The following is a 27,058-nucleotide window of genomic DNA, read 5'->3' on the forward strand; positions in this document are numbered from 1 at the left end:
TATGTATTTGGTACATAATTTTGGTCTTTTATTATTATTATTTTTTTTTTTGGTTGATGCTATATAAGCTTGCTTTCTTGCATCATGTGCCTTTACTAATGCTAATGCTATATGGAACTGTCCTGAATCGAAGGATGCATGCTTTCATAATTATAGCCAAAGGCCTGCTTACCTCTTTTGCTGCTTCTTTTAATATAATTGGATAGGGCCCATCACCAAAGGTGCCTTATTTACTTTTAGTTTCAACAAATTATCTTCACTTTCTTTTCAGTTGTCATACAATCATTTAGCTCACAGTTATAATCTAGTTTACTTCTGGTATTCCCATCCCTAAAAACTTCTTCATGGGTAAATGTAGATGTGAAATATTTATATAGTCTGTCAGCAACCTGAACAGGATCATTAATAGTTATGCCAATAATATCTAGTGGGCTAATGTTCTTCATCCCCCTCCTAGTGTTAACATAAGCAATGACTCCATTCTACTTTTCTTTATATTCTTAGACAAGGCTTTCTCATAATCTTCTTTAGCTTGCCCAACCCCGTTAGTGACTGATTGCAGTCTAGTTGTACTTGCTGTAGGGTTCCATGTCCCCTGTTAATTTAAAATAATCCCATACAATTTTCTTCTCTGCCACTAGTCTCATCAGTTCATCTGATATCCACTTAGGTCTAAACCTAGAACAATATCTTGCTATAAAAAGCTCTTAAAAACTGTTTAATACCACTGTAGTCACAGTCACCTTTACAAAAGCAAAATCTCTTCCTCTTACCCTCAATAGTTGTATCTTTAAGTAGATTCCACATCAATATATTATGATCACTGCCACTTACTGGCTCCTTTATCTGGAGATTATTAGCAACTGTAAATATATTAGTCTGTCAATCTCCCCTTTGTTCATCAAGCTAATAGAAAGTGGAGATTCATTGACCCACCTAACACTGTTAGAATAACTGTCAGCAAATATTCTTGCACCCATTCAATTGAAGCATATACCATTCCTGTAAAAATAACCTGCTCTGTTAACAAGAGACCATGCTGAGAAAAATTCAATCCCATGAGTCTTTCATAGTCTCTCCAGAGGAAAAATTGATTGACAAGGCTCTCATAATGTTATCCCTCCTAGTATGTCTGAGAAGAATTACAGATACTTTCAAACTTAATCCTAACATGTGACTTTTTTTTAACATTGCCCTGTACCTGTTAGGTAAATCTTCAGGTTTTCTATTCTTAATATCATTAGTACCAACATGTACAAAATCACTTTCTGCATCCTTAAAAACGATTATTACTCATCATTAATGTAAGCCTCCGGCAGTACATTCTGTGGTCCTCTTCCATCTGTTCTTTTTTAAAAATATATATCCAGTTTTCCTGACAATAGAGTGATCGACCATAGCTACTCTTAAGTTGACAAAACTGAATTATCGATGCATAAATTGATGTATAGGATATTATTGTATCAAAAAAAGTAAAAATGAGCTTATTATTTTTTCTTGATTTTTTCATGAATTTTATTTTTAATTTGATTTTTAATAATAATTTTACTCTAATTTTGGATAATTAATTCAAAATATAAACAAGTTAATATTAATTTTTAAAACATTTTCACAAAGAAACATTGCAGAGAGTGCACCACCATGGAAATTCACTGCCTGTAGCTTGCTGGCATTCAGAAAATTCACTGCCATAAGCCCACATGCATTACAAGAACTAACAGCACAAGCCCACATGCATTACAAGAACTAACAGCACAAGCCCACATGCATTGAGGAACTCACTCATAAAAGGTTAATCAACAATGTTCACAAAGTGCACAGCCATTAGGTATTATCAAGCCTCTTAGGAATTCCCAAAAAATCTCTTCCACCACATGATGCCAGGAGTGATGTGCTGTTTTTTCTATATACAGAGTCTACTGTTGTTTTTACCAGATGCAAAAGATGTCATGATTCACCAGCCCAGCCAAGCTTTTGTTATTTTATTTATGATTTACTAATGATGTGACAGGGACTGTGGAAGTAGCTGCAACCTGAGATGCTGGGCTAGGCAGAGGCATTATTATGTTCATCTGCTCAAAACAATGTTGATGGTAGAGAGTTTCTTTCTCTGCTGTACTGTAAGAAATGAGCATTAGTAGCTCTATCTTTTATCATGTGGAGAATTCTTTCATGGTCACACTACCATAATAAGTTCTACCAGGAAGTCATCTAATTTCATGTCTGTGCAAACCAGTGGACATCCTTAATTATTGTGGGTTACTGTCAATGTATTGTTGCTATCAGAGCAATATTAACTTTTATTTTTGTAAGCTATAAACTTAATCAATTATCAATTTGTTTTCTCATGCTCTTTACTAAGACTAAAGACTCCTGTTTCACCCTAAGTTAACACCGAAGAAAAGTTTATCTTAATCAGTTAATGCCTGTTTAATGTAATACACTAACATACAAAAAATATTCAATGATATTAATAGAATTTAATGTTATATTACTTTGGATCTATATATATTTAAAATAGATAGGCACAATTAAAATAGATAGTTATACTGGCTTCTGGGATACATAAAGGTTAAGTGACAAAAAATAGGCAGATAAAGCAGCAAAAACAACCATTGATACAAGTAGTACATCCTTTTTCATTACACAGAGACTAGCAATTAGTTATCAGAACCAATAGTATGCATGTGACCAATAACATACTACAACAGACACCACAGGCATAGAACTCCAGCCTAAGAGTGAATAGGTAGAAAGTAACCCTAGTCAGATTAAGGACCAGGACCAGACATACATTGCTAATTAATTGTCAATTACACTACACATTTCTACTTGCTCAGGGTGGAGGACCCTTCCCAAGGCCTAGCTGTTGTTGTTGTTGTTGTTGTTGTTTTGGTTTTTAGGAGCATTAGCAACTAAGGCCATATTGCTCCGGGATATGTGGTGGTCATTCCCTGACCTTTCCACATCTTCCGTATTTGGTGGTGAAGGGCTCGAACCCCGGTCTAATCAAGAAGCATGTGATATGCACTACTGCTCCTTCCCACCTGGCTACGGAGGCACCCCCAAGGCCTAGCCATTCATATCATATAAACATTCTTCCACATTGCTGTACTGCTCAGAATTTGCAAGCAAGTCACAACAAACTTTTTAAACATTAACTGGTACTCATGATACCCTTATATTACAAATGATGCTGTGATACAAACAGTATATCTGTTGTTTTCCAACTTTTTTAAGCACATAAACCTTTACAATGATGTATTAAATATGAGCAAATACTGCACAATATGAATATATGCATTTAAAAATTGTAGGTCTCAAGACAAAATAAAGTGCACAGCCATTAGGTATTATTCACATATCCTATGTGAACACTAAACAAAATATTTATATTCATTTCCCGACATTGGGAAACTGGGAAGAGAGGTGGGGAGAAAGTTTAAATAATCATGTTCAAAATACTTATTTGAGAATATTTTTTAATTTAAAACATGGTATAACTGCAGCATTTTTGTATTCTAAAATGACTTATACATTCCAATTTCAAAAGATACATATAATGAAATTACTTTTACAGGAGTTGTCCGAGGTAGAGAGCCTCTGGAAGAATCACTTGGTTCAACTTTCCATCCCAAAGCAAGGAGGGCCTTTAATGATTCACGAACAAGTTCTTCATATCTTTCCTTTTCCTAAAGAGGAATTAAAAATGAAAAATGTGCAAATTTTCTTCTAAAATTAAATAAATCTTCAGTTCAAGCTGAAAAAAAAAAAAAAAAATTGCCTCATTTCTTATCTGAGTGCACACAACAGAAATCACATATGGGTGCTATCTTAAAAGAAAATATAATAATATCATTAACTTCAGTTTAAATCAGGATTCCCCAATCCATAGCTTACATGAAAACCTTCAACTATTTTTTTGTGGCCATCAAATTCCTCAAAACAAAGCAGGCTGTTCGACCTACAAATTATACCTATAATTTTTATCATTTCATTGAATGAATTATTAAATACAGATTACAAATAAATTAATTAAAGAAGCAATTTTTATGCATTAATCTGTATCTATAAAATGGAAACAAAAAAAATTCCTTCCAAAAACTTAAAATATCCTTCTAGAATATTTTTAAAAATGTGCAACACTTTTAAAAAAGCAAGGCAGCCTTATGCTTCAAAGAAACGGAAAATAAGTGTCATGAGTTCAATGATAGTTGATTGAACTTTACTTTTTTTTCTGTTATTATTAAGAAAAAATAAAGTGCATTTTACTTTTATGCTCCCTAAAAAGGGAAAGATTTTGTTCAGGAATTTTCATTCAACTACGTCTTTTAAAATTTTGCTTTTTTTTTTTTTTTTTTTTTTTTTTTTTTTTGTTCAAGAGTACCCACCAGACTTAGCACCATTATTTGAACTCCACTAAAGAGACATTTTATTATTTTAAAATTTTTGTTTAAAACTAGGTATGCAGCTGTTATTTGTGTTAATTTGTAAAGTAGGTGAAAAAATTTTCCTACTTGGCCTCTGAAACTGCTGATTAATGAGGAATTATGCTGCTATTGTCAGAGTTAATGCATGAAGATTTCATATTCCTTTCCATATCACTATTCTATATTCTCTTCTGTAGTTTCATAGGAGTGCAATTACTATTAGAAGTGATTTAGTAAAGCTATAACTAATTTATAACAATATGAATGTAACTGTATACTGTACATAATAAAATAAAATACAATTTTAGAGAATAGTATGTTAAGTAACCAGTTTTTGAATAATAATGGTTATTTTATATGTAATGCACAGTGAGTTAAGTAACTTTTCACCCTCTTGAATCCGTAAATTCTAAAATTCTAAAATTCTAAATAATTTCTATTTTGCCACAACAGCTGAAGCAGTAATTTCTGTATATTGTAATATATATATATATATATATAATACTTCTAAACTTGCTAGCATAATAAACATTATTGCAGCATAAAGTGTGAACAGAGTTGTGTTATTTATGAATTTGAATTTAGGTCTCTGTTAGTTTGGTGTTTATTAAATTGAATTCAAAAGGAAATCATGCCTCAGACTGGACAAACAAATCAAAGAGCTCAAAGTAGCAGGAATGCTGTGGCTTGGTATAGGCAGCTAATGATCCTAACTGGCAGTTACATCAAATGTATCAATTAATGTTACTGTAACTAATCTTAGTGATCTTGCTCAGATAGCTGATAATCTGAATGAGTATTTTGCATCTACATTCACACGAGGAGTTAATAAGGGAGGGAAATGCCAGAAGTTTATCAAACTGCAACAGGGCCTAATGATTTTGTAATAACTGAGAGCAAAGTGGAGGAGAAATAGATAAAGTTAATCATAAGAAAGGCACTTGGGGTGGATGAGATCTATCCAGTTATATTAAAGGAGGTAGTAAAAGAAGTAAACAAACCCTTAGCCTTAATTATATGATTAATAATAATGATATTAAGAGTAGGAGACTGGCAGAATTAATTAACAAGTACAGGTCACTGCGGGAAAAAAAGCCGTCAATTCAGGTTGAATTAGAAAGTGTCTGTAATTCTGCCCAGACACGATAAGAGGGAGTACATGATGAGAGCCTTGTCAATCAATTCGGCCCTGGAGAGATTGTGCAAGGCTCAAGGGGTAAAATTTTTCTCAGCCTGGTCTGTGCTTGTTAACAGGAGAGACTACTTCTACAGGGATGGGATACACTTAAATAGAAAGGGTGCAAGAATATTTGCCAATGGTATCGAGGCAGTGATAGGTGGGTTGGAAAACTGCTAGCTTGGGGGGATACACAGACTAATAGATTAACAGTAGCCGCTGGCAGAGGTGAAAGTGATTCTTGCACTGCTTCTATTGGAGTGAGCAGCAGCTTGGAAAACAAAAGGCAGGGGATTTCAGAGATCGTTGGAATCATTGAGGTATTTGGGCTGTGATATGGTAGCTAAGAATAGGAACAGGTGCATATATACTTGTGTGTACATCAATGCCAGCAGTTTGATAAATAAATTTGATGAATTTGAAGTGTTGGTCAAAACATCAAAGGCATTGGGATATCACAGACATGGTGTCACAAAGATATAAGGAATGCAGAACTGGAATTTGGAGAGTACAATGTGTACAGGAAGGATAGACAGGATAGGAAGGGAGGAGGGGTTATGCTATTAGTTAAGAAACACATAAAATCCAAGGAAGTACAGCCAGTTTACATTGCTGGTCAGTGAAGTGTTGAGTCAGTTTGGTGTGACATAAGCACTGATAAATCAGAATTGAGAGGAGTATGTTATAGGCCTCATGACTCTGATGAGTATAATAAACAACTGTAAAGGGAAAATAGAGTGGACCAGTAAATCAGAGAGGCTTATAATGAGGATTTTAATTTCCCCATTATAAGACTTATGATGGAGACTCTTATAATGGGGACATAGGGATTTTAAATTCCCAGATATTGACTTGAATTTGTGGTTTGGTCACTCACACACTAGCAAGAATTTTGTGGATTTACTGGATGACTGTTTTCTACAACAGCATGTTCAGGAGGCAACTAGAGGTAATACTCTTGATCTGATTATCAGTAGTGATTCTTCAGGCATCAAGAATCTGCAGATAAAGGAACCACAAGGTGGCAGTGATCACAGTGTGCCGAAGTGGGATTTATTCAAAGAGGTAACTAACATCAGAGGTAAAAGGAAGAGTTTTTACTTTCGTAAAGGTGACTGCGGAGGTCTGAGATAGTATTTAAATTCTATACAGTGGGACCAACTGATAATGTTACTAACAACAAATTCAAAATGGGAAGCATTCGAAGAATTAATCTTGGAAGCTACTAGGCTTTTCACACCAACTAAGGAATATTGTTCAAAGTTTAGGCCTATATGGATGTCAGATGAACTAATGAGACATGTGGCAGAGAAGAAAAATGCATAGGATACATATAAATTAATGGGCGATATAGAAGCTTATGGCAGGTATAAACTAGTCTGTAATCAAGTCACAAAGGAGGTTAGGCAGGCAAAAGCAGATTATGAGAAATTTTTGGCAAAGGATGCAAAGGAAAACAGCAAGGAGCTCTTTACTTATGTAAACTCTAGAAGGAAAGGGATGAATTAGATTGGACCACTTAACATAGATGGATTGACTATTGATGATCATGCTCAGGTAGCTGATAAACTGAATGAATATTTTTCATCTTTTCATCTACATTCACACATAAAGAGTTATTCAATGAGGGGAGTACCAGAGGTTTATCAAACGCTAACAGGGAGCTAAGCGATTTTGTAATAACTGAGAGCAAAGTGGAGGAGAAATTGTTGAAGTTAAACATAAGGAAGGCACATGGGGTGAATGGGATCTATCCAGTTATATTAAAGGAGGCAGCAAAGGAAGTAAGCAAACCCTTAGCCATAATTATGAGAGCTCCCTTGGACTCAGGGGAGGTCCCCATGGACTGGAGGTGTGCAAATGTATCACCAATTCACAAAAGGGATCAAAGGGTGACACGAGTAATTACAGACCTGTTAGTTTGACTTCTGTTCCAGGGAAAATAATGGAGTCACTGGTTAAAGAAGCATTGCAGGAGCATCTAGACTAGACAACAGTAATTCAGACACAGCATGGGTTTGTCAAAGGGAGGTCTTGTCTGACCAATTTGAAATGCTTACTATGATGTGGTCACAAAGGAACTGAATGCCAAAAATAATTTTGATATCATATACTTGGATTTCAGGAAAGCTTTTTATACTGTTGCACATGGAAGACTGCTGTACAAATTGAAGTCATCAAAGGTAAGCTGCTGCAATGGATAAAGGGATGGTTGAATGGGAGACAACAGAGAGTGGTAATCAATGGACACTGCTCTTCGTGGACAAATGTGGAGTTCCCCAGGTTCGGTGTTGGGCCCATTGTTGTTTTGTATATTTATCAATGATATTGATTATATCAGGTTTAATGTCCAAGTTTGCAGATGATACAAAGGTTGGCAGGGTTGTTTGTTAATGATAGTAATGACAGTATGCTACTCCAACTGGATCTAGATAAGTTGGGAAAATGGGCTGAGAAGTGGCAACTGGAGTTTAACATTGATAAATGCAAAGTGCTGCATATGGGTAGCAATAACCGAAGAGAACTGTGTTTCTCTTCGGTTAGACAGGAGTGGAGACAGGAGTTCTCTCCTGTCTGCACAGTTTGCTGAACAGTGCAGACAGGCTGCCAGGGCAGGTCATGGAGTTCTGTCAATGATATATACGAATTTTGCTAGAAGGGATAGGGAGGTGATAATCCCGTTTTACAAGGCAACGGTCAGGGCACACCTAGAGTAATGTGTACAGGTCTGGAGGCCTCATTTTAGAAAGGATGTAGAGTTGCTAGAACAAGTACAAAGAAGGGCAACAAGATTGGTGAGGGGAACAAAGGGATGCTCTTACCAAGAAAGGCTTAAGTTCTGTAAATTGCAGTGCCTGGAGAGTAGGTACCTGTGACGTGATCTGATTGAGGTGTATAGGGCCTTGAATGGGTTGAGCAAGCTGAATGCTGATGGGATTCTTCGTCTTTCTCAGACTAAGAACCTGAGGGGCACAGTTTCAAATTGAGGAAAGATAGTTGTAGAATAGATGTGCAAAAAATTTGCCTTTAGCCAGTGGTTGTGGTGTATTTATTTAGGCTATAGCTTCCACTGGGAAGCTAATAGCCTAAATAAATTTAAGGCTGAGCTGGACAGGTATTTGGAACGAATGGAGGGATGAAATGGGATGGTGTTTTTTTTTTTTTTTTTTGGCTGATGCTTTCTTGCATCGTATGCCTCTACTAATGCTAATGCTAATATAATAAGCAAAAATATATGCACATTTGTACATTTGAAATTTCACATACTTAACTCTCATGTAAAATGGAAAAGACTAATAGATTCGTGTTTATATTTTGTCTAAAATGTCTTTTTTTTTTTAATTTTCAGCAGAATTTTTATTTTAATGTTTGAAAATAAAAGGTGCATGAATACATCATTTTTTTAAATGTTTAATTTTTTATTAAAAAATAAAAAAATGTCATAAGTACTGTAATCCATTAAAGAACGATGAAGTATTGGTATTGTCTGAGCATAATTTTAAAAAAAACCAAAACCATTTCCAGAAATGGCAATTGGGGCACTTGTCAGATGCCCCACTTGCTTCTTTGTTACACTTGGGTGCCATCATAAGCATACATTTTTTTAAACAAGCTACCATTACAAATTAAGATATGCAAATATGTGTGTTGATGTTAAATTTTGTTTACTATCTGTAGAGTGCCATCAAAGCATATAATACGATAAACATATAGTAATTCACGAAATATAAAATTCAAAATAAGTAAGGGTTTACAGAAGCAGATCTTTACATATTTGTATGTCAGGAATTTTGTGTATACAGAAATATTACTTACCCATTCACTTAAGAGCCCATATGGTTTTAGACGAGGATGGGTTTTCCTCTCATCACTCCAGTAATCACCATACTGCCATCCATTTTCAAACTAGAAAGTGATAAAATTTATTCCATTAATAATCAAATAAAATTATAGAAAAAATATGAAAGTGTGTATATATACTCCACAATCATCATATAAAACACGTTATATAGGGTTATCTAATTAGAATGCAACCCAGTTTTACAATATAACAAAATGTCATTAAAAATGAAATCAAAATTTAATTAAAATTATTAGAGAATGTGTTGAAAGTGATCACCTTGCTCATGTAGACTTGTATTCACTCATTTCAGTGCATTTAATGCTGCTCAACACAGAATATGTTCATCATTGGTTCCCAATATCTGCCTCGGCCTTATTAAATTAACTAAACAAAACTGGAACAGTCTGTACAGTGAAGAAAGCTCTATTTTTTCAACCACTCCATTTCTCATATTTCATTCCATTTTTTCTGTAATGCATTTCCTTTGCCTTTCTTTCAACAAAACTACCAAAAATGTAGCAAAATTTGTAAATATATCGGCTGTGTTAGAGTAACTAAGAGTAAGAACAGGTGCATGTATACTTGCATGTATCCCAATGCTAGAAGTACAGTAAATAAATTTGATGAATTTGATATAAGGGATGCAGAAATGGAATTTGGGGAGTATAATGTGTACAGAAAGGATAGACAGGATAGGAAGGAAGAAGGGGTTATGCTGTTAGTTAAGAAACAAATAAAATCTAAGGCAGTGCATCCAGTTAACATAGATGGATAGTGCAGTGTCGAGTCAGTTTAGTGTGACATAAGCACTGGGAAAGCAAAATGAGGTTAGGAGTATGTTATAGGCCTAATGACTCTGATAGGTGCAATGAACAATTATACAAAGAAATAGAATGGGCCAGTAAATCAGAGTGTCATATAATGGGGGATTTTAACTTCCCAAATATAGACTGGAACTTGTAGGTTGGTCATTCGCACACTAGTAAGGCTTTTATGGATTTATTGGATGATTGTTTTCTACAGCAGCATGTTAGAGAGGCAACAAGAGGGAGTAACACTCTTGATCTAATTATGCAGTGATTATTCATGCATTCCGAATTTACAGATAAAGGAACCACTAGATGGCAGTGATCACAATGTACTGATGTGGGATTTACTTACAGATGTAACTACCATCAGGGGTAAAGAGAAGAGTTTTTGCTTTCATAATGGTGACTACAGTGGTCTCAGAGATATTTTAGGTTCTATACAGTGGAACCAACTGATGATTTACCAACAGAAAATTCTAAATGGGAGGCATTCAAGAAAGTAATTTTTGAAGCTACTAGGCTTTTTTTCCAACTAAGAAATACTCTTCTAGGTTTAGGCCCTGATGGATGTCAGATGAACTAATGAGACGCGTGGCAGACATGAAAAATGCATGAGATGCACATAAATTGTCAGGCGACACAGAAGCCTATGGTAGATAAAAGCCAGTCTGTAATCAAGTCACAAAGGAGGTCAGGCAAGCGAAGGCAGATTATGAAAAATCTTTGGTAAAGGATGCAAAGAAAAACAGCAAAGACTTTTTTATTTATATAAACGCTAAAAGGAAGGGGATGAATCAGATTGGTCCACTTGATATCAATCGTTTGACTGTAGATGATCATTCTCAGATATCTGCCGAACTAAATGAGTATTTTGCATCTTCATTCACACATGAAGAGTTATTCAATTAGGGGAGTGCCAGAGGTTTATCAAACGCTAACAGGGAGCTAAGTGATTTTGTAATAACTGAGAGCAAAGTGGAGGAGAAATTGTTGCAGTTAAACATAAGGAAGGCACGTGGGGTGATCGGGATCTATCCAGTTATATTAAAGGAGGTGGCAAAGGAAGTAAGCAAACCTTTAGACATAATTATGAGAGCATCCTTGGACTTGGGAGAAGTCCCCATGGACTGGAGATGTGCAAATGTATCTCCAATTCACAAAAGGGATCAAAGGGTGACACGAGTAATTACAGACCTGTTAGTTTGACTTCTGTTCCACGGAAAATAATGGAGTCACTGGTTAAAGTTAAAGAAGCATTGCAGGATCATCTAGACAAGACAGCAGTAATAATTCAGACACAGCATGGGTTTGTCAAGGAAACGTTTTGTCTGACCAATTTGACTGGATACTATTATGTGGTCACAAAGGAACTGGATGCAAAAAATAATTTTGATATCATATACTTGGATTTCAGGAAAGCTTTTGATACTGTTGCACATGGAAGACTACTGTACAAATTGGAGCAGTATGGCATTAAGCATAAGTTGCTACAATGGATAAAAGGATGGTTGAGTGCAAGAAGACAGAGAGTGGTAATCAATGGGTACTGCTCTAAGTGGACTAATGTTATCAGTGTTGTCCCTCAGAGTTAAGTGTTGGGCCAATCGTTGTTTTGTATATTTATCAATGATATTGATAAAGGTATATCAAGCTTAATGACAAAGTTCGCAGATGACACAAAGGTTGGTAGGATTATTAATAACAGTAATGACAGTATGCTGCTGCAACAGGAACTGGAAAAGTTGGGTTGATGGGCTGAGAAGTGGCAACCGAAGTTTAATATTGACAAATGCAAAGTACTGCATATGGGTAGCAGTAACCCAAGAGAAATTTACAAACTATGTGCTGTTACACTCAGGGTAGTGGAGAATGAAAGAAACCTGGAGGTAATGGTGCAGTCAGAAATAAAATTTTCTGAGCAGTGCAGACAGACTGCTAGAGTAGGCCATGGGGTTTTGTCAATGATATACAGGAATTTTGCGAGCAAGGATAAGGAGGTGATTATCTCCTTGTATAAGGCAATGGTCAGGCCACACCTTGAGTATTGCATACAGGTCTGGAAGTCTCATTTTAGGAAGGATGTAGAATTCCTAGAACAAGTACAGAGAAAGGCAACAAGACTTAAGTGCTGCAAATTGCAGCTTCTGGAGACTAGGCACCTGCGAAGTGATCTGACTGAGGTGTATAAGGCCTTGAATGTATTGAGCAAGCTCAATGCTGATTGGATTCTTCTGCTTGCTCAGATTACGAACCAGAGGGAGCAGGCATAGATTCAAACTGAGGAAGGACAGTTGTAGAATCGATGTGCAGAAGTTTGCCTTTAGCCAGTGGGTCGTTGATTGCTGAAACAAACTTCCATCTGTTGTTGTGGAAGTTGACAGCTTAAATAAATTCAAGGGAGAACTAGAAAAACATTTGGAATGAATGGGTCAGTGAAATGGAAGGGGTTTTTTTTTTTTTTTTTTTTAGGCAGATGCTGTATAAGCTTGCTTTCTTGCATTATATGCCTCTGCTAATGCTAATGCTATTCCAAAACATACCAACAATGGGGACTGAATGACCTTTAAACAAAAAAAATAAATAAATAAAATAAACAACCTACATTAATTTTTAATGTAAATAAAAGAAAAAGAAAGAAATCATAAAGAGTATTTGTGTACATAATCAGTACCTTTCTGCTTGCCCAAGCATCATGATAGTGTGTAGAAAAGTTTTGGACAATAGTAGTAAGATCAGGGGGCAGCTGGATTCTGCAAAAAAAATATAGTTAATATTTAACAAAGTTTAATTTTTCAAGAAAACTTTAATGGTAAATTGTTATTGTATATTATACTGGTATATAAAAGCTAATTAAGAAACATGAAAACAAATAGCTCAAACTTTCATTATATTTTAATAAATATTTAGCAAGAGCAATGGTTTTATATGAAACAGACATGCATAAATTTATATATAAATTTATATAAAAATGCACCCATCAATAACTTGTGCTGTTCTCTTGCTCAAGTATGTATTCTCATGCTCACACACACACACACACACACACATTTGTTCTCATGCTCAAGTGTGTGTGTGTGTGTGTGTGATCATTAGAATAAAAATACAATATATTATATAGTGATTGGCTAATAATCCATTAAAACTGCAGTATTGCAGAAAAACTATCATACTTTGTATGTACTGCCATACATAGCGGAAAGCATGGAGGATTTGTTAACTTTAGTAATGTGAATCCTATCTTTCTTAGGTAGAATCATTCAGATGGCTATTTTTGGCATATTTTACATGCATAAATGATCCTATATTTAAAAACCACTCAACAAAAAAATATTAATTCATATAGCTATCATTTCTGAACAGTTCTCTACAAGAATGTCCAAATCACAGATAGAGTTTGCTGCAATTTTTTGACATTCCAAACACACAAAAAAAAACTTTTTTTAGACAAAGAAATATTAATAAATTAATATTTTTTGGTCTAAAAAAGAACGAAAAAATATTAATTTATTAAACTGGATTATGGATCTTGGGCACTACTAGTAATAGCAGAAATACCCAGCGACCATAATGAAATATAGAAAAATGTATTTGATCAGTGTACTGGGTAGGGATACTGACCTGTCAAGTGTAATTACAATGGAATAAATTGAGAATGCCTTCAAAGTAAAAGCAAATTACCTGAAATTAAATAAAATTAAAATTAACATAAAGATAACATAAAAATAATAAAATAATAAAAATGGTACTTAATGCTGTAGGTCCTAAGATTTTAACTACATCTTCAAGGGGTCGACCGTCAAAACCAAAGGAATCACAGCAATAAGCAAGGTCTCTGTTTCTGTTATGATGTATACGTAAGAAATGTATACATCGCAGCCGACCCGACAGAGACCAAAAAGGAAGGAATAAAAAGAAGAATATAATTCAAAAATAAATAAATAAAAGTAAAATGCAGAATTATGTAAAATAATATTGATTAAATCCTGTTAAAGGAAAAATTGAATGAAGGCAAATTGCCCAGTTTAAAATTTAAACAAAGTAAAAGAAAGAGTAATCTTAAGACAAAAGAATAAAAGTCAGGTTTTGACAACTTACTGTAGGATCAGAGACAGGAGTCAGTGAAATTAGCTGAGTGTAGTGAATGCAAGGCAGTATCGGAGACCAAAGAGGGTAGCCAACAGTTCTCTGTATATTTATATCAGTTGAAGTAACCCCGAGTGTGTGTGTGTGGGGGGTAAGGTGTGAATTGGTCAAGGTGAACCGTGCCCGTGTGATGGGGAAGTAAGCAATTAAACAAATGAGGCAAATGTGCCAGCAAAGGAACAATCAAAGACTAACAAAGTAGTGTTTAAAAGACACTAAACTTTGTTTAAGATGAAAAATGAAGTGATAGCAGACGAATAGCATCTCGATATTGCTTTCGGCCAGCCTAATCGCGCACGAGAAATAAGTTGTAGTATTTAAGGACAGCAGAAAGTAAATGGAAGAAGGGGAATATAGTTGTGCTCAGACTGTCTGGGGGTGTGTAACCCATATCAAAGTCGGTCCCTGGATGGACAATATCATTACAATACCATTAGTGACTTAAACACATGAGGCATATGTCCAGTTCTCCGTCCAGGGACCAACTTTGGTATGGGTTACACACCCCCAGACAGCCTGAGCACAACTATATTCCCCTTCTTCCATTTACTTTCTGCTGTCCTTAAATACTACAACTTATTTCTCGTGCGCGATTAGGCTGGCCGAAAGCAATATCGAAATGCTATTCTTCTGCTATCACTTCTTTTTTCATCTTAAACAAAGTTTAGTGTCTTTTAAACACTACTTTTTGTTAGTCTTTGATTGTCCCTTTGCTGACACATTTGCCTCATTTGTTTAATTGCTTACTTTCCCATTACACGGGCACGGTTCACTTTGACAAATTCACACTTCCCCTCCCCCCCACACACACACTCTCGGGGTTACTTCAACTGATATAAATATACAGAGAACTGTCGGCTGACCTCTATGGTCTCCGATACTGCCTAGCATTCACTACACCCAGCTAATTTCACTGACACCTGTCTCTGATCCTACAGTAAGTTGTCAAAACCTGACTTTATTCTTTTGTCTTAAGATTACTCTTTCTTTTACTTTGTTTAAATTTCAAACTGGACAATTTGCCATCATTCAATTTTTCATTTAACAGGATTTAATTGACATTATTTTAGCATAATTCTGCATTTTAATTTTATTTATTTATTTTTGAATTATATTCTTCTTTTTATTCCTTCCTTTTTTGGTCTCTGTCAGGTCGGCTGTGATGTATACATCATAACAGAAACAGAGACCTTGCTGATTGCTGTGGTTCCTTCAGTTTTGGCTGTCGACCCCTTGAAGATGTAGTTAAAATCTTAGGACCTACAGCATTAAGTACCATTTTTATTATTTTATTAATTTTATGTTAATCTCAATTTAATTTCAGGTAATCTGCTTTTACTTTGCAGGCATTCTCAATTTATTGCATTGCAATTACACTTGACAGGTCTGCATCCCTACCCAATACACTGATAGTAGCAGTAGTAGTAGTAGTGGCATGTGATGCAAAAAAGCAAGTATATGAGCTTATGCAGCATCAGCCAAAAAAAAAAATTCGCACAACCATTCCCTCTAAATGCCTGTCCAGTTCCTCCTTAAATTTATTTAACCTATCAACTTCCACAACGACAGATGGAAGTTTGTTCCAGCATCTAGATAAGACTGCAGCAATAATTCAGACACAGCATGGGTTTGTTAAGGGAAAGTCTTGTCTGACAAATTTGATAGGATATTATGATGTGGTTACAAAGGAACTGGATGCAAAAAATAATTTTGATATCATATATTTGGATTTCAAGAAAGCTTTTGACACTGTTGTGCATGGAAGACTGTACAAATTGGAGCAGAATGGTATTAAGGGTAAGTTGCTACAATGTATAAAAGGATGGTTAAGTGGGAGAAGACAGAGGGTGGTAATCAATGGGTGCTGCTCTTCTTGGACTAATGTTATTAGTGGAGTCCCACAGGGTTCGGTGTTAGGTCCACTGTTGTTTTGTATATTTATCAATGATATTGATGAAGGTATATCAGGCTTAATGTCGAAGTTTGCAGATGATACAAAGGTTGGCAGGGTTGTTAATGACAGTAATGGCAGTGTGCTACTGCAACAGGATCTAGATAATTTGGGCAGATGGGCTAAGAAGTGGCAACTGAAGGTTAACCTTGACAAATGCAAATTACTGCATATGGGTAGAAGTAACCCCAGAGAAACGTACCAACTGTGTGGTACTACACTTAAGGTGGTAGAAAATGAAAAAGACCTGGGAGTAATTGTGCAGTCAGATATGAAGTTTCCTGAGCAATGCAGACAGGCTGCCAAGGCAGGTCATGGGGTTTTGTCAATGATATATAGGAATTTTGCTAGCAGGGAAAAGGAGGTGATTATCCCTCTGTATAAGGCAATGGTCAGGCCACGCCTTGAGTACTGCGTACAGGTCTGGAGGCCTCATTTTAGGAAGGATGTAGATTTGCTTGAGCATGTACAGAGAAGGGCAACAAGATTGGTGAGGGGAATGAAGAGATCCTCTTACCAAGAGAGGCTTAAGTTCTGCAAATTGCAGTGGCTGGAGACTAGGCACCTGCGCGGTGATCTGATTGAGGTATATAAGGCCTTGAATGGGTTGAGCATGCTGAATTCTGATGGGATCCTTCCACTTGTTCAGATTACGAACCTAAGGGGGGCATAAATTCAAATTAAGAAAAGACAGAGGTAGAATAGATGTGCGGAAATTTGCCTTTAGCCAGCGGGTGGTTAATTGCTGGAACAAACTTCCATCTGTCGTTGTGGAAGTTGATAGGTTCAATAAATTTAAGGAGGAACTGGAGAGGCATTTGGAGGGAATGGTGTGATTTTTTTTTTTTTTTTTTGGCTGATGCTGCATAAGCTCATACACTTGCTTTCTTGCATCACATGCCACTACTACTACTACTATTAACCACCCACTGGCTAAAGGCAAATTTCTGCACATCTATTCTGCATCTGTCTTTTCTTAATTTGAATTTATGCCCCCCTTAGGTTCGTAATCTGAACAAGTGGAAGGATCCCATCAGAATTCAGCGTGCTCAACCCATTCAAGGCCTTATACACCTCAATCAGATCACCCTGCAGCTACTGCAATTTGCAGAACTTAAGCCTCTCTTGGTAAGAGGATCCCTTCATTCCCCTCACCAATCTTGTTGTCCTTCTCTGTACACGCTCAAGCAAATCTACATTCTCATTTTAGGAAAAAATGAGGCCTCTAAACCTGTACACAGTACTCAAGGCATGGCCTGACCATTGCCTTATACAGAGGGACAATCACCTCCTTTTCCCTGATAGCAAAATTCCTATATATCATTGACAAAACCCCATGACCTGCCCTGGCAGCCTGTCTGCATTGCTTAGAAAACTTCATATCTGACTGCACAATTACTTCCAGGTCTTTTTCATTTTCTACCACCTTAAGTGTAGTACTATAAAGTTGGTATGTTTCTCTGGGGTTACTTCTACCCATATGCACTACTTTGCATTTGTCAAGGTTAAACTTCAGTTGCCACTTCTTAGCCCATCTCCCCAAATTTTCTAGATCCTGTTGCAGTAGCACACTGCCATTACTGTCATTAACAACCCTGCCAACCTTTGTATCATCTGCAAACTTCGACACTAAGCCTGATATACCTTCATCAATATCATTGATAAATATACAAAACAACAGTGGACCCAACACCGAACCCTGTGGGACTCCACTAATAACATTAGTCCATGAAGAGCAGCACCCATTGATTACCACCCTCTATCTTCTCCCACTCAACCATCCTTTTATCCATTGTAGCAACTTATCCTTAATACCATTCTGCTCCAATTTGTACAGTAGTCTTCCATGCGCAACAGTGTCAAAAGCTTTCCTGAAATCCAAGTATATGATATCAAAATTATTTTTTGCATCCAGTTCCTTTGTAACCACATCATAATAACCAATCAAATTTGTCAGACAAGACTTTCCCTTAACAAACCCATGCTGTGTCTGAATTATTGCTGCAATCTTGTCTAGATGATCCTGCAATGCATCTTTAACCAGTGACTCCATTATTTTACCCGGAACAGAAGTTAAACTAACTGGTCTGTAATTACTCGTATTGCCCTTCGATCCCCCTTTGGTGAATTGGGGATACATTTGCACATCTCCAGTCCGTGGGGACCTCCCTTGAGTCTTCTATATGCCTTTCAATACCTCTTGTTTGTCAGTATCAACCAGAAAAAGAGAAAGAATATTCTTTAGTGTCTAGCAAGTATACAAATTATTATTATTATTATTATTATTATTATTATTATTAGCCATATGGTGAAAGGGAAGCCTGAGGCTTATTCTGCACCAACCAAAAAAAAAAAAAAAAAAAAAAAATACTCCCACAATACCCTGAGAGAGAGAGAGAGAGAGAGAGAGAGAGAAATACAAGTGAATCACCAAGAAAGAGAAGAATGATGACATCCATCTCAGGACCCTGGGTTTGCCAAGCCTATACTCACCAGATTTGAGCCCCTGTGGTAAGAAAACAGATAACATATATTTCAACCTGACAGGTTCATTTAATATACTATAACTTCACAATATTTTTGACTGTGTACATTACCTACCTCAACTATATTTAAGCCTAATGTTGGAAATCAATGCTCTTTGGATTGCCTAGCACTAATAAGACCATATAGTTATATAGTGTTAAAGTATGGACACCTCATCTGAAGAAAGACATTGAGCTTCTTGAAAGGGTCCAAAGATGGGTACCATGCATGGTAAGATTGGAAAAAGGGTGCCTTTTTCTTATCTTCTTATCTATATGAGGAAAGAGTCCAATTATGAGGGCTACAGAGCTTGGCAACCTGGTGCCTCAGAGGTGACCTGATTGAGGTTTAAAAGGCTCTGAGAGGGTTTGTAAAATGAATGAAAGTGGCATTTTCACTGTTATAAAGAATTCTAGAACTATGAGCCATAAATTCAAATTACAGGAGAAGAGGTTTAAACTAGATTGTAGTAAGTTTTCTTTTAGCTAGTGAGGCATTGATTGCTGGAACATGTTGCCTTTGCAGGTAGTTGAGGCTGAGAGTGAATAAATTTAAAGGCCAGCTGGATAGTGTATTTTCTTATCTACTTGTTTTTTTTTTTTTTTAGTCAGTGCAGCAAAAACCTGTATCTTCCTTCAGTGTATCACAAATACTCTTACTAATACTCAAAAGTTGATCCCAAAACTCAGAAAATCTTCAGAAAACTGTTTATTAATTTATAACTCCAGTAACAGATGGGTAATTTTTTTTTAGATTATCCATTAGTTTGCAGTGTTATTCAGACTTTTACTGATGACAATAAAAAATGTTTAAATTATTATGATAATCATTTTAAAAATTATTATGACAGTAGTATTGAATTGATTGGCTATACGTGGGCATAGTGATGATTCTAGGAGAAAAAAAAAAAAGTATGTGTGATTGGGAAGAGACCTTCCCTTTTTTGCATGCAAGTAGAAAAGAAAAAACAGTTATATTTTCCTATTTATATACAGGGTGGAGGAGATAATGAGTACTTTCTAACTGAAGAAACAGCAATGAAATAAAAAAAAAATAATTTTCATAATATCAGATGGTTATTGTTACAATTTTGCAAGCAGAATATCTTGACATTATGAAAAGGTCAGTTCATAGAAAAGGTTTTAAGAACATAAAATGGAATAACTCATTATTAGTATTAGTATTAGCAATGGCCACATCGTGTAAGGAAGTCTATAGCTAATGCTGCACTAGCCAGAAAAAAAAAAAAAATAATAATAATAAATAAATAAATAAAATTATCTTGAGCTGTTAGCTCAAGAAGTTTCAAAAATTATTCTTTTATTAGAGCAATAATTTCCAATCAAAATTATTACAGTCAGAAAGTTATGGTAAAATAACTGGTCTTTTTTTATACTAATTGATACCAACTGACTCGGTAAAGTTTTAAATTAATCAGTTAAATGAGCAAATATATTTATAAATCAGTTTCAATTCAGTTTAAAGATAGAAAGCTTCTATCCAACATTTGCCTTCTTGTATATTCATTTGGTTTCTGCAACTGGGACAAATGTCACTGGAAATTAAATAAATTTTTCTAATATAATTACAAAATTATATGTGGAAAGATAATAAAATTATCAGGAGGATAAAAAGTTTAATATCAGTATATCATCTAGGCTGGATATATTCCAAAATAGTATTATGAAGCTCACTAGTAAACATTATGAAAAATATGTAATATTTTTAGAAACAAAAAAAAAAAAAAAAGACAGCATATGTAAAATTAATGCTCACTTATAAATATCGAACTTACGAAGAGGTATTAACAGGTTCAGGCAAATAAGGTCCATCTGACGGTGCTGCCTGCTTACTAAGCCCATCATCTTCCACTCCAGTGGTCAATGAATAATCAGGAGGCAATGCACAAGCAATGGCAGTTAGACAGGGCAGGGATTTGCTGAAGAGCTCAGGATCATATTCCTTTAAGAAAAATATAATACAGTTACAATGATTAACAATTTTCATTATTCTGGAATGCATATTTTTTTAATTTTGAAGATTGCAAATCTACATTGTAGATTATAAATTTAGGAGCTTTGAAAGTGCTAGCTGCAAGGAGACAAAATCAGCTCAACAACCTCATTCTTTCATATTTACTTACCAAAATATTCCCTTCAACTTTAATGCAGCACACTATAAAATACACACAGCTGCTGTAGCTTCTTGAAGTAGTAGTGTTTGTCAATATCAATGAAACTCATGCTATTATATGATTCAACAGTCCACTGATAACATTAAATAAAAAAGTTTATGCTTATATTTAACTGTATCTTATATGTATTTTATGCATTGAATCTAACTGTGTCATTGGTTTTCTTTAGTCTCAAAACTGTGGTGGCAATTGAGTAAATAAAGGTGTAATTTGACTCCATACTCATTTTGCTATTCTTTGCAGTTTATAGGCCCCTAAGCAAGCAAAGAAAACATTGTTGGTGGGACCAAGTTTTTAAGTGTATATAAAGCTTATTTTTGAATGCCTTGGGTGATCACGATAAGTTGCAGGCACCTCTTTGCTGTGGTAGTTGCAGGTCACCATCAGAGGGATGGTTTTGTGGTAGTTGTAAGAGTAAAAATTTTTCTATTTTCCACAAACCATCATGATGACCACTATTAAGTGGTGGGTATATTAGAGTTCCAGACTGAAAAGCTGCAGTGTCCTCCCAATACCATCTTTTATTGCTCCAATGCCATATAATTACACCTCAGAAGCCTGTTCAAATAAAGTGCTGCCTCTTTACCTAATCAGAAATAATTGGATAACTTAGTAGAGGAATTGGGTCTAACAAAATCCCAAACAGCCAACACTTCCTTGAATTTATTTAAACTATCAACCTCCACAATAACAGATGGAAGTTTGTTCCAGCAATCAACTGCTCGCTGGCTGAAGGCAAACTTTCACACATCTATTCTGCAGCTGTCCTACCTGAATTTAAATTTATGCCTCCTCATGTGTGTAGTCTGAGCAAGAGAAAGCACTGAGCTCAATCCATTTAAAGCATTAAACACCCCAATCAGATCACCTCATGGGTGCCTAGTCTCCAGAGGCTGCAATTTGCAGAACTGAAGCCTTTCTTGGTAAGAGTATCCCTTTGTTCCCCTCACCAATTATGTTGCCCTTCACTGTATTCAATCCAGCAGCTCTACATCCTTCCCAAAACGAGGCCTCCAGACTTTATGCAGCACTCAAGATGTGTCCTGACCACTGATAACATATATAATGGGATAATCACCTCCTTATCCCTACTATAAAAATTCCTGTATATCATTGACAGCACCCCATGAGCTGTCCTGAAAACCTGCCTGCATTGCTCTTGCATAGTATGCCTCTACTAATGCTAATGCTAAATGCTAATCTCTTTGATCTCCTGTCTTAGGTTTGTGTACTTCCTGATTTTTTCCCCATGGGTTTTCTGCAGGTTGCCAGTGTTGGGTACCACTATGTCAATCAGATAGGTAGCCTTTTCCTTCTTGTCCACAAGGGTTATGTCCAATCTGTTGTGCAGGATTGTTTATCCATTATTTTGGCCCGGTCCCAGTACAGCTTGTGGGTTGAGGTCTCTAGTGCTGCCTGGGGTTTTTACTTGTAGTACGGTACACTTTCTTCGATCAACTGGTATTTCCTTGCTAGCTTCTGATGTATTATCCTGGCTACCTGGTCGTGTCTATGAGTGTACTCAGTCTGGGTGATTACCTTGCACCTCGCGGTGATGTGTTGGATCGTTTCTGAGGCCAGGTGGCATCATCGACATGTCATTGGACACTCTATGCTCCTTGGTGATGTATTTTCTATAGTTTCTGGTGTTGGTTAATGGTCTTGGATGGTGAGCATGAATCCTTCAGTCTCGGGGAAGAGCGTCCCACTTGTGAGCCATGCAATGGAAGCAATTTTGTCTATGTGATCTTGATGGAGATCATTGTGGTGTCTGCCATGGAATGTCTTCTATGCCATCTTTCTAGCTTCGTTTGTAGCTCCTGGTTGGGGGGAAACTCCTCACTTAGGTTGAGTAGGGCCTGCTGGAATGCTGCTGTGTATTTCTGAAAGTAATCCTTCAAGTTAACTATCTTCTGTTGCTCAATGAGGTCTATCAGGCCCGTTTCTCCTTCTTTCTAGGCAATTGTCAGTCTCTCCTCTCCATGGCAGATTTTGGGTGGTGTTGGCGGCTCTTGGTCATCATTGTCCTTGTCTTTCTCATGATATCCTCCAGCTCGGTGTTAGTCCAATCTATGATCCCGAAGGAGTATTTTAGCACTGGGACTGCATAGGTGTTTATGGCTTTAACTGTGTTCCCTCCATTCAGCTTTGCTTTCAGCATGCTTCTGAGCCTCTGATGGTATTTTTCGGTAAGGCAGACCTTAATTTCCTCGTGCAGTAAATGCTGAGCCTGCATCATTCCCAAGTATTAGTAGGCCTCTCCCTCTGCCATGGCTTCGATCTCTTTACCAGTCTGCAGCTGGTAGTTTCGGTTGACTAATTTTCCCTGGTGCAATCCGTGAGTCTTGCATTTGTCTAGAGCAAATTCCATACTAATATCATTGCTGAATTCTTCGGTGATCTGGAGTAGTTGCTGGAGATGCTTCTCGGTACCCACGTAGAGTTTGATGTTATCCATGTACATCAGGTGGGTGAGGGTGTAAAGGTTCTTCCTTCCTTCTTTGAGGGCATGGTGGATAGCAGGTTAAGTGCAACACAGAACAACAATGGGTTCAGGGCATCTCCCTTAAAGATTCCTCTCCTGATGGGGATTGGCCTGGTTGTGATGTTTTCGACCTTAATGATGGTTCACCATTTTGCCTTTGTTTCTCCTAGGAAGTTTACCACTACTGGATTGACTTTGTAGATGTTCAGAGCCTCTGTTCACCATATGAGGACTTGCGGTAATCGATGTGGGCTGTGTACATGTTGCAGCGCTTCTTGTAAGCTTGCTCCATAATTGCAGCATCTATGATTAATTGCTTCACATTATGTTCACAAAATGCAGTGCAGTGTGTTTCATTATCAAATTAGCTATTCCTATGTTTATTATCATGTCCTTCAACTCTCTCATTCTGAATAAGGGTTGTTATTTTTGTACAGACAGACGGATGGATGGATGGATGTCAAAAATTAATAAGTACTTATACATTTTTATGAAATATACCTAAATATACAACAATCATCAACATCAGCAATAAAAGTAGGTACAAACAATTACTGTAATTCATTTTATAAATTTTGATAAAAACATGGCGAAAAAATTAGATCCTTTAAAATTTAAATAGACTTTAAACTAAATAAACTTTAATTAGCAAATTATTAACTATCATAATAAAAATTTAATTACCATTTTTGCCAAGGAATCAAAAATATTGGTGAAAAGCATCATTGTTAAACGTTTTTCTTCTTCAGAAGCTATACCATATGCTCCTTGTCCACCAACAGCTCCATAGTACTTGCCACAGCGTTCATAATGGAGAGTGAGAAGCTAAAATAATATAATAAAGGAGTAATAATTAATTATAGAATAACAAAATAAACAAGATTCTTCTTGGTACCAATATCACAAAACATAGTAAGAAAAAATTATTTTATTGAAATATAAAACACCTTAATTCTTCTAGAGACAAAGAAAAGTGAAAGATATGACAGAAAATTAGATAAGGGGTTAGCAAGAAATTATATCAAAATGAGGGTAGCATTTACAGGTAGTCTGATTTACATTCACCGTGTGTTCTTAAGCGCAGCAATATATACAATAGAACCTGGATAAGAAGTTTTCTAAGGGACTGGAGGTTTAGAACTTCTTATGCAGGAAAACTCCTTAGAAGGGAAAATGAACTAAGGGTATGAAATATTAACTACACAAATAAAAATAAAAGGATACATATACATAAGTTAAAGATGATTTTTAAGTACTATTTCAGAATTTATAAATATTTTACTCTGCCTATGGGAAACATTTTTAAACTGAGGATTTCTAATTGTTTAACATTCTGTTCATTAAACTCATTACCAAGTTGGAAGAATGAGCTCCTTTGGAGTTTCAACATACCTTAAAAGGTCACAATTACAATAACACAGAGCAACAATCCACTAAATAAATCAGAACTGTTTACAACCATCAGAGCTTAATGTGGTTGATGTATCCAATTATGGATATCGATGAAAACAATTTTAATATGTCCATTCCATTATATCAAAATATTTATACTAAAAAAGGTTTTAGTGCTGAAATCCTCAGACTTTGGAAAATTCACTAATCAAACAAATTAGTGTCAAGCATCGTTTTAGTGCATAGTAAACCGCTAAAGTAGATGAAATGGCATTGTTTCTGTTTTATCTCATATTGTGAATGCCTTCACAATGAGTTGCCCTGATATTGAATTACATGGAAAAGCAATGCTTTGACAATGGATTCTTGAATAGGCAACACTTCGCCAATGGATTCTCGACAGATACCACCTACCCAGAGTTGCAGAGGATAAGTAATATTAGTCTTCTCCATTGGCAAAGCATTGCTTATCGGAGGTAATGCAATATCAGTGCTACTTGTTGTGAAGGCATTCACAATATGAGATACATGTATATCAAAAACAATGCCCTTTCACCTACTTCAGTGGTTTACTACAAACTAAAATGATGTTTGACGCTAACTTGTTCCATTACCAAATGTTTATATTGTTTATTTATTTTTAATATTAAAAAATATTAATTTCTATATTTAAAAAAAATGTATTAAGTAGGAAAACATCATTTATAATAATACACTGTGTATTCTTTATCACAAACTTTTTATGCGGGAAAACTTTTTAACCGAGAAACTTCAACTTCTTACAAGGGAAAATAATATATTACAACCAAATACGGAGGATGCGGAAAGGTCAGGGAATGACCACCGCATATCCCGGAGCAATATGGCCTTAGTTGCTAATGCTCCAAATAAACAACAACAATAAAAAAAACAATACATTACAGCATATAAAGTTGAAAATGGGACTTAAGAAACCAAACCTAGTACAGGGGAAAACTTCTTATGCAGGAATTTCTTATCCAGGTTCTAATGTATATTGAAATAACATAAATCAGACTTTTTTTTTTCATGTAGTATTAGTAGTGGCAAATGATGCAAGAACGAAGGGTATGAAATATTAACTACACAAATAAAAATAAAAGGATACACATACATAAGTTTACTTATGCAAAATCTTTCTGACATCCTTTTGACTGAAAACAGCAGGAGGTATTGAATGGAGTGTACTGGAAAGGGTGGGAGGTGGTTTACCAAGATCATCAATACAAGAGTTGGAAGAAAAATAGGATGCTACCAGGTCAGCTTTATCTTTGGCTGAAGTGGCAACAGAACCATTTGGTTTTGACAGAGGTGGGAAAAAAGATGGGCAAAAGTTGCAGCAAATAGTTTTGGCATGAGATCAGAATGCTTGACTACCATTTGGACAAGAAGAAAGTTTTCTACTCTTAACCTATTTGAAATCTAGTTTGAAATGATTAATAACTGCTTTACAATTGTTCAAAGCTTGGTGCAGGCAGAAAATGAAGCTGGAGATTTGGATACAGGAATTACAGGAGATTTGGCATTACAGGAATTACAGGAATTTGAAATGGGATCTGTATGATTTATGTTCTTTTTTATGTTTTAAATATCTGATTCCAATGTCAGCTCACATTGTGTGAGTGAAATTATTCATGTAGGGATAAAATCCCTTGTTCTGCATTACACCCTAAAATCCTGCCCTTTATCTAAACCTTCATTTTCAAATAAATGTACTAAGACTGTTCAAGATAAGAAGCATTTTGCAAGTGGCTTGTATTCAAATCTTCAGCTCATTTTCTGCCTACACTAAAGATTGCAACAATTGTAAAACAGTTATTAATCGGTCCAAACTTGATTTTGTACCAGCTAAGAGAAAACTTGTTCTTGTCCAAATGGTATTAGCATTAGCATTAGCATTAGTAGAGGCATTTGATGCAAGAAAGCAAGCTTATGCAGCATCAGCCAAAAAAAAATAAAATAAATAAAATAAAATAAATAAATAAATAAAAAAAATAACCACTTCCACTTCACCCCTCTGTTCGTTCGAAATACCTGTCCAGCTGAGCCTTAAACTTATTTAGGCTATCAACTTCCACGACAAGCATTC

The 27,058-nt window shown here is 35.8% G+C and overlaps 1 protein-coding gene across 1 annotated transcript in view; it reads right to left on the bottom strand.

The window, feature by feature from the left end:
* RyR (Ryanodine receptor) overlaps positions 1–27,058 on the bottom strand; it is an 841,404-nt gene that overhangs the window by 491,468 nt on the left and 322,878 nt on the right. Inside the window, exons 43-47 of the mRNA XM_090376454.1 lie at positions 24,244–24,384; positions 20,676–20,842; positions 12,932–13,010; positions 9,424–9,513; positions 3,579–3,692 (exon numbers count right to left, since the gene is read on the bottom strand). Of these exons, the coding sequence (XP_090232580.1) occupies positions 3,579–3,692; positions 9,424–9,513; positions 12,932–13,010; positions 20,676–20,842; positions 24,244–24,384 (591 nt within the window). The remainder of the gene's footprint in view (positions 1–3,578; positions 3,693–9,423; positions 9,514–12,931; positions 13,011–20,675; positions 20,843–24,243; positions 24,385–27,058) is intronic.

Source organism: Mastigoproctus giganteus, chromosome 6 (genome assembly GCF_048544385.1).
Source record: "Mastigoproctus giganteus isolate SK-2022 chromosome 6, ASM4854438v1, whole genome shotgun sequence".
Lineage (NCBI taxonomy): Eukaryota > Metazoa > Arthropoda > Arachnida > Uropygi > Thelyphonidae > Mastigoproctus > Mastigoproctus giganteus.